This window comes from Acinonyx jubatus, chromosome A3 (genome assembly GCF_027475565.1).
Source record: "Acinonyx jubatus isolate Ajub_Pintada_27869175 chromosome A3, VMU_Ajub_asm_v1.0, whole genome shotgun sequence".
NCBI lineage: Eukaryota > Metazoa > Chordata > Mammalia > Carnivora > Felidae > Acinonyx > Acinonyx jubatus.
Window position 1 is genome coordinate 10,362,310 of NC_069388.1, and position 12,742 is coordinate 10,375,051.

Sequence of the window (12,742 nt, forward strand, 5' to 3'; positions counted from 1 at the left end):
TTGCTCCTAGGGGAGGTACAGGGTCGGTCTCCTGCAAGCCTCTGGTCACGGTTTACCTTGTGGTAAAGGGATATTTTGGTTTCCAGCCACTATTTAACATGCATTGTTGATTCATTAACGTTGAACTCCTGACCAACAGCACTGCAGCTCACAAGCTTCCTGTTGTCAGGGGACTGGACAGCAGGCCAGCCTTATCCTTGGGGGCCGTAGTGATGTCATGAACAAAAGACTCCAGTACAGAAAGGAAAGCACTAAATAGACCGTGAACAGGACACGTGCTTACAGTAGGAGAGCTGAGACAGGAAGGCAGCGGCGTTGCCTTGTTTGACCTCAGCTGGGGAAGCCGCACGAGGTGATACAGGTGTTTTTACCACTCCGCACCTGTCCGTGAGTGACCACAGCGATGCTGCGAGTATTGACTTTGAGGTTATAACTTTCAGGCAGTAGGTGAATTTGCAAATACAGAAAGCACACATAACGAGGATCGAATGTACGTAGGCGCGTGTACGTGTTCAGGGTCCTTCTGACACGGCGGAGGTGGTGTTAGGTACACAGCGTATAGGGGTGTGTCGGGGGCAGGATGAGGACGAGGCTGTGCTGATCGGTGACATCCGCAGACCCCCGCCCCTCCCCTCTCCATGGTGCAGTGGAGAGTTGCATAAACAGCTCTTGGCCCCGTTGGATGCGAACAGTCAGAACAAGCCTTGGCAGCGGCCCATTGGAAAGTGCCCTGCGTGTCCTCCACCAGCCAGCCCAGCTGCCCTAGTGCCATCCACTTCCTGTTACGGAGTCCCTGCCCGGGACCAGGTCAGGTGCCACCACAGGCAGTAACACCAGGGGATGTGGAATCACATACCCAGGCACGGATGCTGAAGGGTACGGGTGGATACCAGAGCCATGCTTTGGCCTGGGGTGGGGTGGTGGGGGGGCTTTCCTGAGACAGGCCAGCGACTGGAGGCCCTGCATGCCAGTCCCGAGGAAAGAGCACAGCCATTTGACCTCGACCTAAGGCACCCATGCAACAAGTTGGAAGGCGGAGGTGAGGCACCAACCCATCTGTCGTTGGACTTGGGGTGGTTACTCCTCAGGATAGAACTTTCTTTTAGGATCGTTACCCAGATGCAAACGATGAAGGTTCTGAATTCGCTCTGGCTGTATTTTGGGGCCACCTTTGGGAATGGACATGGCATGTTGTCTCCAGCTTCACTTAGGACAGCAAGTGGAATTTGGTTTAGTTTCCAAAGAAAAAGACTTATTCGTCATGTTCTTATCGAGGCCTCTCACCTACAGAACTAGAACAGTGCTGATTTCTCAACGCTGATGTCTGTTTTCTTTCATTTGTGTGACTTGGAAAGATTGATGGAAAAACGTCGCCAAAGATCACTTTGGGTGGCTCGTGGCCAGAGACTGAAAGGCTAGCAATTATTTGCATGGTTCTTTCTCTTTGTGCCAAGTGATACTTGCTTTGTTTTTGCAGTCGGGATAGGGAGTTTCCTTTTGGAGTACGTTTACAAGAAAAAAGCAGAGAATTGGCTTTAAGAAAAGTATGAACTCAAAGTTCATGAGGTTTGTAGATGCGCCCCCCTCCCAGCCACGTCTGACCTTTAGGAATTGGCCGCCTATGCTAAAATCTTGCTTTTAGTCTAAAAATATATCGCTGTAAGGGGGAGGAGGTGGGATAATCTGATTTTGTTAAGAGATTGAACTTTTTTTTTTTTTTTTTTTTTTGGCCATGTTACCCGTGAAAAACATGATTTCTTTCTTTAAAAACGTGATTTTTAAACCGCGGTTACTTTACCACATCAATTGGGGATCCCGTTGTTGCTTCTCTCATTGTACAAACAGTTTGAGGGGATTATGGGAGAGGCAGTTGGAAGGGGTCCTGGGGAAGGAGAGGCTCCCTGTGGGAAGTGGAAGGGTGGCCGGGTGCTGTTGTCACCACAGTGAGATCTCTGTGGCATTTGCTGAAAGCCAGGAGGGGGAGGCTGCTGGCTGGCCGCCCTGAGGAAGGAGCGGTGTGGACGGGGACCACGCTGTCCCCATACGACAGGGCCCGGCAGGGTCTCCCCCCCCCCCCCCTCCGCCGGGCCATCTGCTGTGACATAGGGTGAAGTCAGACCTGGCCAGGTTGGACCTCAGGGGTTCTCAGCTCAGCACTACTGATGGTTGGGGTTGGCTAATTCTCTGTTGTGGGGGCTGTCCTGCCCCTCGTAAGAGTGTGACCGCAGTCCTGGCCTCGCCCACTGGATGCCCGCAGCACCATCCACCCGGTTGTGACAACTGAAGATGTCTCCAGACGTTACCAAGTGTCCCTGTGTGCTGCGGGGGGCGGGGCGTGAGTGGGCAGAACCACACCTGTTAGGAGCCCCTGGACTAATGGAATGAATATTCCCTGTGCATGGCCAGGTCCCTATTGTCCTTCAAAGGCTGCCTCCTTCTCTCTCTCTCTCTCTCTCTCTGTCTCAAGAAAAACCTGTTAGGCAAGAAATTCATGTTTGGACTGTCCTACTTCACTAGGAGTTCAGCTTTCTGATAGTGACTATGAAGCCTTGAGCGGTCGGAAGAGACTGTTTGGGAAGTGTTAGGGGCTGCAGTGCATCCCTTCACACAGTCCTATGCTGAGCCCTTAACCCCCAGTACCTGATTGTGACCCCTCTCTTTGCAGATGGAGCCTTTAAAAAGACATCATTAAGTTAAAGCGAGAGGCCTTTAGGGTGGGCTATTCCGGTATGACTGGGTCCTTATGAGAAGCGGAGATCAGGACGCACAGAGAGAGGCCAGGGGGTGAGAGGAAGAGACGACTCGAGGACACAGGAGCAGGGCGGCCGTCGTCAAGCCTCGGGGAGAGGCCCCAGAAGAAACCAGAGCTGCCCACACCTTGACCTTGGACTTGTAGCCTCCAGAACCGTGAGAAAATAAATTTCTGTTTAAGCCACCCGGCCTGTGGTATTTTGTGATGGCCGCCCAAGCAAATTCATGCAGGAAGCACCTCATGGCCATTTTGGAAAGCGTGGTGTCTCTTGCTGTTAGTAATAAGCCTTCGTTCTAAACTGATGATGAGTTCGTGAGGAATTTCCTTTAGAGAGTCCGGTCTCAAGAGCTCTGTATAAGCACATTACAAAGTCATGTGGACCTGAGCTGACCTGACCTGACCTCCCCCCCACCCCCCCCCCCCCCCCCCGCCTCTTCCTTTTGCTTAAAAGAGTTCCCAGGAGCCTGTCACACACCCATGTTGTGCTTTGCGTGGTTTGTTGTTAGCTCATGTTGCATAGATTGTGCGAGATTAATTTGATGAGAGTTATAATAGTTGCTCACCACTACTCCGTGCTTATCAGGTGCCCAGCACTGTTCTAGAGCTGTAAGTGGATCATCCTCTTTCTCCCGACAACCCTACTTTACAGATGGGGAGACTGAGAAACGGAGGGTTTTTTTCCTTTTAGAATGGTACCGGCTTAGAATGACAAAGACTTCCTTTCCGTGTTTTTAAAAGGCTCATTTTAATTTGAACGTAGGCAGCAAATTGCAGCTTGTGACCCGTCTTGATGACTTCTACTCTTTGACTTTTTCTGTAATATCTATTCAGAGCAGGTGATTATCGTTGAGGGGGAAAGGATTGAAGGTTTGTGAGACTTCAGTAATTTGGAGATAAGCGTGTGTGAATTCCACTGTTACTTTGAAGGCTGGTTGCAGAGGAAAATTCTAGAAACTTCAAATTACCCCAATAGCTATGAATTCTTGAAAAACATAGTATCTGTTTCCAGAGTTACATGTCGATTCTTATTTTGTTTTTCTTTTTAATGTTTATTTATTTATTTGGGCAGGGGAAGGGGCAGAGGGAGATCAAGAATCCCAAGCAGGCTGGTAACCCTGGGTATTGTCAGTGCTGAGTCCGACATGGGGCTCGATCCCATGAACTGGGAGATCATGACCTGAGCCGGAATCAAGAGTCAGACGCCCAACCGATGGAGCCCCCCAGGCGCCCCTCTTATTTTCTTTCTTGCCCTCTCTGTATGAGACATGTTGATGCTAATGGGGGGGGAGAGTGCAGAATATCCATTTCTAAAATAGCTACACTCACCCCGCAAAAGGAAATAATGCGATTCTGAATGCTTTTTAAAGCTTTTATATAGTCAGTCCCCATAAAAGTGCAACTGTAAAACGGGAGAACTCCCTCCTCCCCGCCACTATCCTCCCTCTCGTTCTTCTCCCCGAACTAGAGGCACCTGGGGGCTCTCATACAAGGAATGACACCCTTGTGTCCTGATAAATGACACAACCAGGTAGTAAACACGTAAGACGGCTTGTACTACCTGGCAGGCAGGGTTCTTTCCCCCCTAACTAAGCTGATTATGCATACTACATGCATAAAAATTATGCATAAATATGCATACATACATGCACATTAACACACAGAAAAGTGTGCAAATCATGCACAGCTCCGTGAATTTTCATAAAGTGAACACCCTCCTGTAGCCAGCCGGAGAACAGGCTATCGCCACGGGAGCCCTCTCATGCCGCCTCCTCCCGCACCTTACCCTGTGTCCTGACTTCGTCACACGCGTATTGTAATTTGTTCATCCCTGTTGCTGTATATGTAGTCATTTGTGTGACTGTATCATGATCTCTCTATCCACCTCTTTTTAAAAAAATATATATATTTATTTTTTGAGAGGGAGAGGGAATGCAAGTGGGGCGGGGGCAGAGAGAGAGGGGACAGAGGATCCAAAGCGGGCTCCGTGCTGACAGCAGCAAGCCCAGTGGTGGGGCTCGAGCCCTGGAACCACGAGATCATGACCTGAGCCAAAGTCGGAGGCTCAACAGACTGAGCCACCCCGGCACCCGCTTCATCTCTTGATGACGTTTCGGTCATTTCCAGTTTTGCCTGTCGGGAATAGTGCTCAAACATATCTGTCGGTACATGTATTATGTGGCTTTGCTGGGCCCTAGGGTATATTTGCGTGTAGTTTTCCAAAGTGTTTGTATTAATTTGGGCTTCTCCGGCCGGGAGAGTTCTGGGCGCTGGCACTGGTCTTGTCTGTCTCCTTCATTTCAGCCATCCTCGTGAGAGTAGTGCTGTCGCAAGAAGTGTGTCTTCTATGGTTCATCTGAGACAGGCTGCCTTTTCTCCATCTGAGGGTAAGCTGTAAACTTAGAGGTTAGCCAAGCCATGGTAACCCTGAGCCTAAACTTGGCAAAATGGTCCCCTCATGGTGGCTTTCCTCTCTGACCAAACACCTTCTTTTTTTTTTTTTTTTTTTCCAACGTTCATTTATTTTTGGGACAGAGAGAGACCGAGCATGAACGGGGGAGGGGCAGAGAGAGAGGGAGACACAGAATCGGAAACAGGCTCCAGGCTCCAAGCCATCAGCCCAGAGCTCGAACTCACGGACCTCGAACTCACGGACCGCGAGATCGTGACCTGGCTGAAGTCGGACGCTTAACCGACTGTGCCACCAAGGCGCCCCTAAGTTTATTTATTTATTTTGAGAGAGAAGGTGCAAGCAGGGGAGGAGGAGAGAGAGAGGGAGACACAGAATCGGAAACAGGCTCCAGGCTCTGAGCCATCAGCCCAGAGCCCGACGCGGGGCTCGAACTCACGGACCGCGAGATCGTGACCTGGCTGAAGTCGGACGCTTAACCGACTGCGCCACCCAGGCGCCCCCCAAACACCTTCTTAAGTGGTTTTACATTACAAGAGAAGGGTAAAAAATATATAAAATTTATTTTCTTTCAATTGTAAAATGAGCGCATGTGTATTAAGAACAATTACAGAGCAGAGAGGAGTCGAACACGGGTGTTGGCTTTCCCTTCAAAGACAACTGCCCATAACACCAACACCTACCATGTGCTGTTTTCTCCCTGCCTTGTTTCTGTGTGTACAATGTTCTACGAATGATAACCCATGTTTTTGCTTCCTACTGTTTTTTCTGTCTCATGAGGTACTTTGTAAGTTACCTTTTTAATGGCAACATGCTATTTCTTTGAGTAGCTGTGGCTAATTTGCTTTAACCAACGCCCTTTATTTTCACAAGTTGTTTCTTATTTTAGTTTCACTTTTTTAAAATACATTTTTAAAATTTGATTGGGGGGGGGCGGGAAGAAAGAGAATCTTAAGCAGGCTCCAAACTCAGCACAGAGCCAGAGGCAGGGCTGGATCCCATGACCTGAGCTGAAATCAACAGACACTCCACCAACTGAACCACCCAGGCTCCCCTGCTGTTACTTTTTAAATGTTTTCATTCTGAATGCTGGCCCTTGAACCAGAGGCTCCCCAAAGACACATAAAGGGAAAGCTGAGGGAGGCACAGACCCCTGAGCTTGAGAAGTGACTTGTCTGGGTGGGGATGAGCTCAGTCTGCAAGGTGACTCTCAAAACAGCAGTGCTTACTGCCCCGGAGAAAAACTGGAAACTCAGCAGTGAGTTTTGTACATTTCAGAGGATTGCTGTTTGTTCACTGGGTATTTGTGAGCAGCTACTCTGCCCCAGGCACAGTTTCTGTTGTTGTTGTTCTTTTAATGTTTATTTATTTATTTGAGAGAGAGAGAGAGAAGCAGAGAGAGAGGGAGACAGAGAATCCCAAGTGGACTCTCACTGCAAAGCCCAGTGCAAAGCCTCGAACTCATGAACCAAGAGATCATGACCTGAGCTGAAATCAAGAGCTGGACCCTTAACGACTGAGCCACCCAGGTGCCCCTTAAATCAACTTAAAGAAAGAGAGAAAGAAAGAGAGAAAGAAAGAATGAATTCAAGAGCTGGACCCTTAACGACTGAGCCACCCAGGTGCCCCTTAAAATAAATCAACTGAAAAAAAGAAAGAAAGAAAGAAAGAAAGAAAGAAAGAGAAGGAAGGAAGGAAGGAAGGAAGGAAGGAAGGAAGGAAGGAAGGAAGGAAAGAACAGAACATTTTAATAGGCTAGACTCTCCAGGTCACTGGGTTAAATGGAACATATGACCACATGTCCAGGGGCTGTAACTGTGTTTTACTAAGGGGTTTTCTGGAAGGGCTCTGCCATGTTGTGCCCTGAGAGAGCCAGAGTTGCCCTGTGTTCCAGGGTCGGGATCAGGTGATGGCCTTCTTCACCCACCACCGTTTTCATTATGCCTTTTGTCCAGTGGGTGCCAGTGAGATTGGGAAGGTTTAAGAAAAGAAAGACAGGAGCTCGCGGCTTGCTTAGTTGGTTAAGTGTCTGGCTCTTGATTTCAGCTCAGGTCACGATCTCACGGGTCATGGGTTTGGGCCCCACTTCCCGCTCTGTGCTGACAGCGTGAAGCCTGAATGGGATTCTCTCTGTCCCTCTCTCTGCACCTCCTTCACTCGTGTGTGCATGCACACTCTCTCTCTCTCAAAAAAAAAGTGTCAAAAACTTTGAAAAAGTAATGAAAAAATGAAACCACAGATTTACTATTTATGTTTCTTGATGTGTGGGACGGGTGGGGGGCAGAAGCAGCCCCTGGGTGGTTGAGACGCTCCTTACACGCCAAGCGTCAGTTTGCTACCTTTGGGAGCACCAGGCACATATTTGTTGAATACGAGAAACTCTTCCCGTGCGTACAGTGGCTCCGGGAAAAGCTGTGCGGAGACCCCGGGGCCAAGGGCAGGGACGTCTGGCTTCCCTGCAAAGAGCGGAGGTGTGCGGCACAGGCCTCTGGGGGCCCGGGCTGGCATCCCCCTGCCGCAGTAACGGAAAAGGCGTGGCCGCGCGCGCCACCGGGCGAGTGCCCTTCCCCACCTGGGCCGTCACTGTGCCCGACCCTCCGCCGCGCCGCCACCTGCGGCCAGAGGCGACCTCCGGGTAGGGGGCCGGAGTGGTGCGCTCCGGCGGTTCGCGAGCCCACGCCCTTGGCGGCCTCCCCCTGGCCTTCCCGGGGCTGCGGCCGCGCCAGAGCCACGCCCAGGCGCGGCGGTGCAGTGGCTGCTCACGTCCCCACGGGAGCCGGGGCGGGGCCGGGAGCCAGAGTCCGGGAAGGGAAGGGGCCCCGGCCGAGGCGACAGCGGCCCGCGGGTTGGTTGCGCGGCATCCTGAGGGGTTGCGAGCGCGGATTTGAGCCGGGCTGTCCCGGTGCGGGTTCGGGCTCCCTCCCTGGCCCCATGGCCTTGGGCAAGTGAGTTCCCCTCCCGAAAGCGAGCGTGTGGGTAGGGCCGCGCGGTTGAGGGGGCGGGGAGGGAGCCCGCGTCCTGAAGGCCGAGACCCCCCCCCCCCCCCACGGGCGCCTGGCAGGTGGAAGGACGAGGGGCGGGGCAGTGGCGGCGCAAGCTGAGCGAGCTTGGAGGGAGGAACCAGGCGGCCGGCCGGGCGCGGGGACCCTCGATGCGTGCTCCTGCTGTGTCCCCATCACGGGGCTCCTCCCCAGGGCGCTGTCGTCCCCGCTCCCCACCCTCCCCGTTCAGAGGCGGCGCTCAGATCCTACCGTGGGGCGAGATCCCCGGACGCCGGGGGGGGGGGGGGGGGGGGGCAGAGTGCTGGCTCGGAGGGCAGCTGCACCGGCTGCTGGGCCTGTCCTCATGGGCTGCAGGACTCGGGGCTGCGTTTCCTCCTCTCCCGCCCGGAGCCACCCTGGCGAGGCTGGAGGGACCGGTACTGCCGGCTGTGCTGGGGCCCCAGCCCCGTGTTAGAACCTGCGAGCAAATAGCCCGACAAAGCGCAGACGCAGGAGGTTAAGGCGGAAGGTCTCTGGGTGCTGAGGCCCAGGGGCCACCCCTCCCTGCATCCACGCGGAGGCCCTGAGCGCCTTCTGTGTGCCAGGTCTGGGGTGTGAGAGGAGCACTGTCACCAGGGCTCTGGTGTCCGACCCCCGGGCTGCGGCCTAGATCCGAAGCTGCAGACGGAGAGCTGCGTGCTGCGTGGGCCGCAGGGTGGGGTTTTCTGTACTGTTTGCAAATTAACTTCACCGTTTAAAAGGTACGGAATTGTGTCCATTGCTGACTCAGTCTCCCTCCACCTCCCCCCGCCACTTTAGCCACCCTGTACCCCTCCTGAGGCACCCACTGTCCAATTTCTTCTGTGTCCTTCTAGAGAATCTTCAACCATTTCCCCCCAAAAGGCCCATGTGTTTTGCATTTATCTATTTACACACACACACAGAGTTTTACCTTCTTTATGCAGTTGTTCGCATATGTTGCACAGTACAATGTATTTCTTCTACTTAATAGTACATGCTGGGCCTGTTCCGTAGCAGGTGCATAAAAAGCCTTTTCCTTCCCTTTTTGAAGAAATGGCTCTAAAGGATTTCATTGAGCAGACTTATCACACTTTTTTTTTTTTTAAGCAATCTATCACTGGTGGATGTCTAGGTTATTTCCAATGGTTTGTTATTGCTAGAGCGTTATGGTGAATGGCGTTGAACATAAGGCTTTGTGGCCATGGTAGGACGTCTGGAATATCTCAAAGGGGAATCACTGAGTCAAAGAGAATGTAAATTTGTAATTTTGAGAGCTGTTGCTAGGTTACCCTCCCTCAAGGTTCTACTGATTTGGACCCACCCCCCACCCCCAGCAGTAAAAGTGTCCGTTTGCCCATCCTGACCAACACAGGTGTTATTAAGCTTTTTGATTTTGGTTATCATGCTAAGTAAAAACTGATACCTCTGTGTGGTTTTAGTTTTGCATAATATTTAAACATTGCATCAGTTACCAACATTTAAAAACCGAGGGTTTGGGCTTCAAAATCTGTGCTTTTTGTCTTGGTCGTGAAGAATCTTACGGTCTGTCGTGTTAGGCTTGTGTGAGGGTGTATCTTGGTCAAGGTAGGATGGCCACTCCCTTCCCACACCTCTGGGCTCTGCAGTGTGCCCTGTCCCACTGGACCCCATGTTTATTTTTCTTCACTTATTACTGTATGTTGCTTGCTGGGCGTCTGTAGGTTTGAGCGTAAGGGAGAACAGAGCTGCTTTCTCTTCTCTCTGTGAAGAGCGTGGACTTGGCTTTTGAAGGATACGTAGAAGGGGGAGAGCGGGTTGCCCAAGGACATCTGATGTGAATGAGTCTTGCAGAGGGGTTGGACGTTGGAGAGAAGTACAGCAGAGTTCTGAGCTCACTTGCTTTGGCTGTAGTCAGTGGCTTGATAACCAAGGACCTGGGATGAAAGGTGACAGGCTTGGACTTGAGTCCACAATGATTGACTCATGGTGGGGGCAGGGTGCAGCATGAGTCACCCTTCTGTGAGAGGTGTCCTGCACTCCTGAGCAGGAGGGCACCCGCAGGGAAAGACTTCCCGGGTCGGAGAACTAGGGACGGTGACAGATGCCCCCACCCGTGACTGCCCCCTTCTCCCAAGAGAGCCGGAGTCAGCAGTCTGGTGTGTGTGTGTGTGTGTGTGTGTGTGTGTGTATTTGTTTCTCAGTATTATTTCCCCATTATATATTATTATGCTCTTTTGATCAAAGTATGGCATGATAAATTGCATATCTTTTGCTGTAGGTTTTTTTCCCTCCCCCTTCATCACTTGGGTCTTCCCCGGTCAGTGTGTGCATCAGCCTCACTCTTTGATTGTTGCAGGTCCGTCGCGTGGTGGTTCCTCTCTGATGGGCATTTGTTCATTTCCAGGGTTTTGCTTTCTTGCGGCTGTGAGCATCCTTGTGTCTTTCACCCATACTAGAACCCCTATATGATACACCCCTCCAGGTGGACTTGCTAGATCAGAGGATCTGTTTCTGTCTAGAGAGAAATTGCCACATTGACTTGGCCTTTTCCTTTGATACGACCCAATTTTTCCTCCAGCCAGTTTTCCTTCCTTTGATGTGGCCATTGCTATGGTAAGAGATACATTCAGGCTTCAGTGAACTAGCTTCCTTTTATGCATTCTTTCTGGTTTAAGATTTTATTTTTATTTTTAGTTTTTAAAGATTTAATTTATTTAAAAATGTTTAACATTTATTTATTTTTGAGAGAGAGCGCGCGCGTGCGTGAGCGTGAGTGGGGGAGGGGCAGAGAGGGAGGGAGACACAGAATCCGAAGCAGGCTCCAGGCTCCCAGCTGTCGGCACAGGACCCAGTGTGGGGCTTGAACCCACAAGCTGTGAGATCATGACCCGAGCCGAAGTCGGATGCTCAACCGACTGAGCTACCCAGGCGCCCCAAGATTTTATTTTTTTTTTAAGTAATCTCCACACCCAACATGGGGCTCAGACTCACCACACCGGATCAAGAGTCACATGCTTTACCAACTGAGCCAGCCAGGTATCCCTGACTTCAGAGTTTATATTGCCCTAGTTAAAAAAAAAAAAAAAAAAAAAAAAAAAAAAAAGCCTCCTACATGTTTTTAGAACACAGAGCAAAAATTTCCCTCGTACCTTCCTTTCCATGCCTTCTAGCACCCACTCCCCAGGCATCTGTGCTTATTAACAGCTTGAGTTCCGTTCTTCCAGTCCTGTTGTCCAGCATGCTATACACAGACCTATGTGGCTGTTTAAATTAATTAATGGAATAAACTGTAAACGTCACATTTTGAGCGCTCAACAGCCACATGTGGCTTGAGAGAACATTTCCATCATTGCAGAAATGTACCAGGCAGTGCTGCTCCAGGCCAGCATTCTCAGACTCAGGACTATTGGCATTTGGGGCTGGACGGTCCTCTGTGTGGGGCTGTCCTGTGCATTGTACCCGCTAGATGCCAGGAGTACCTCCCTGCACCTGCAGTTGTGACCAAACGGGTCTCCAGACATGGCCACGTGTCCCCCGGGCATGGGGCAAATCCCCACTCCTCCCACCCTGTGGAGGACCATTGCTGTAGACTGTTTTTTCCATACGGCTTTTATTTATTTATCTATTTTTAATATAATTATTGTCAAGTTAGCCAACTCCGTATTGCTTTTAATCTTCTCTACATTCTTTTTTAAAAATCTTTTTAAAAATTTTATATAATTTTGAGAGAGAGAGAGAGCGAGTGAGACAGCGTGAATGGGGGACGGGCAGAGAGAGAGGGAGACACAGAATCCGAAACAGGTTCCAGGCTCTGAGCTGTCAGCACAGAGCCCGACGCGGGGCTCGAACCCACTAACTCGCAACACCGTGACCTGAGCTGAAGTCGGCCGCCCAACTAACTGAGCCACCCAGGCGCCCCTTTCTTTACATTCTTCCTGGATCTTCCTGGTGTCAACACAGAGACTACAACTTCCCAGACTCTGGCTTTAGGAAAGTTCAGCAACACTGTGCAGGCAATTCAGCAAATATTTACTGAGTGCCCACGGATTGTGGTTACACCCAGAGCTGAGATGTTCATTTCTTCGGGTTGCAGCTCCTTGTTACAGTAGTTACTTTTCCAGAAACATTGTTCCCTTGGAGCTTCCCTCTGTGATCTTGGCTTTTCCCTTGCCTTTCGGCCAGATTGTGTGAAACCACCTGACGTCTTGTCAGCGGGCTGTCCTCCAGCAAGACCTTCGTCTGTTTTAGTCAGATCATAAGAAAAATTTACTTTAGGTTTCCTTTGTTTAAATGGTCTAAGCTAAAAGCAGTGTGAACTAAACTATTTGTAGCCTTACATCTTAACCTAGTTGAATAGCTGTTGCTGCCAACAGGTAAAAACATTGTTTCACATTTTCTTTTCTTTCTTTCTTTTTTTAATCTGGAAAGGTAATTTAAGAGAAGTAACATATATGTACCGTTAAGGGAATGCCTGTCATGTGCTGGGTATTGTCCTATCCCTTTCATATATAAAGTCCTGAATCCTAGTAATTCAGCAAGGCAATCTTACTGTCATTTTATAGAGAGAAAGAGTGGGGATCACAGAAAATGAGGAGGCCCAAG

At 50.5% G+C, this 12,742-nt stretch overlaps 1 protein-coding gene across 2 annotated transcripts in view; it reads left to right on the forward strand.

The window, feature by feature from the left end:
• Nucleotides 1–12,742, forward strand: part of ATP9A (ATPase phospholipid transporting 9A (putative)) — a 125,910-nt gene that overhangs the window by 9,900 nt on the left and 103,268 nt on the right. Inside the window, exon 1 of one of the 2 annotated variants that reach the window (XM_027046627.2) lies at nucleotides 1,002–1,039. The exons of the other annotated variant lie outside the window; for it this stretch is intronic. Within the exon in view, the coding sequence (XP_026902428.2) occupies nucleotides 1,017–1,039 (23 nt within the window). The 5' untranslated portion in view covers nucleotides 1,002–1,016. Of the gene's footprint in view, nucleotides 1–1,001; nucleotides 1,040–12,742 lie in introns of those variants that run through there. 2 annotated transcript variants of the gene reach the window in all.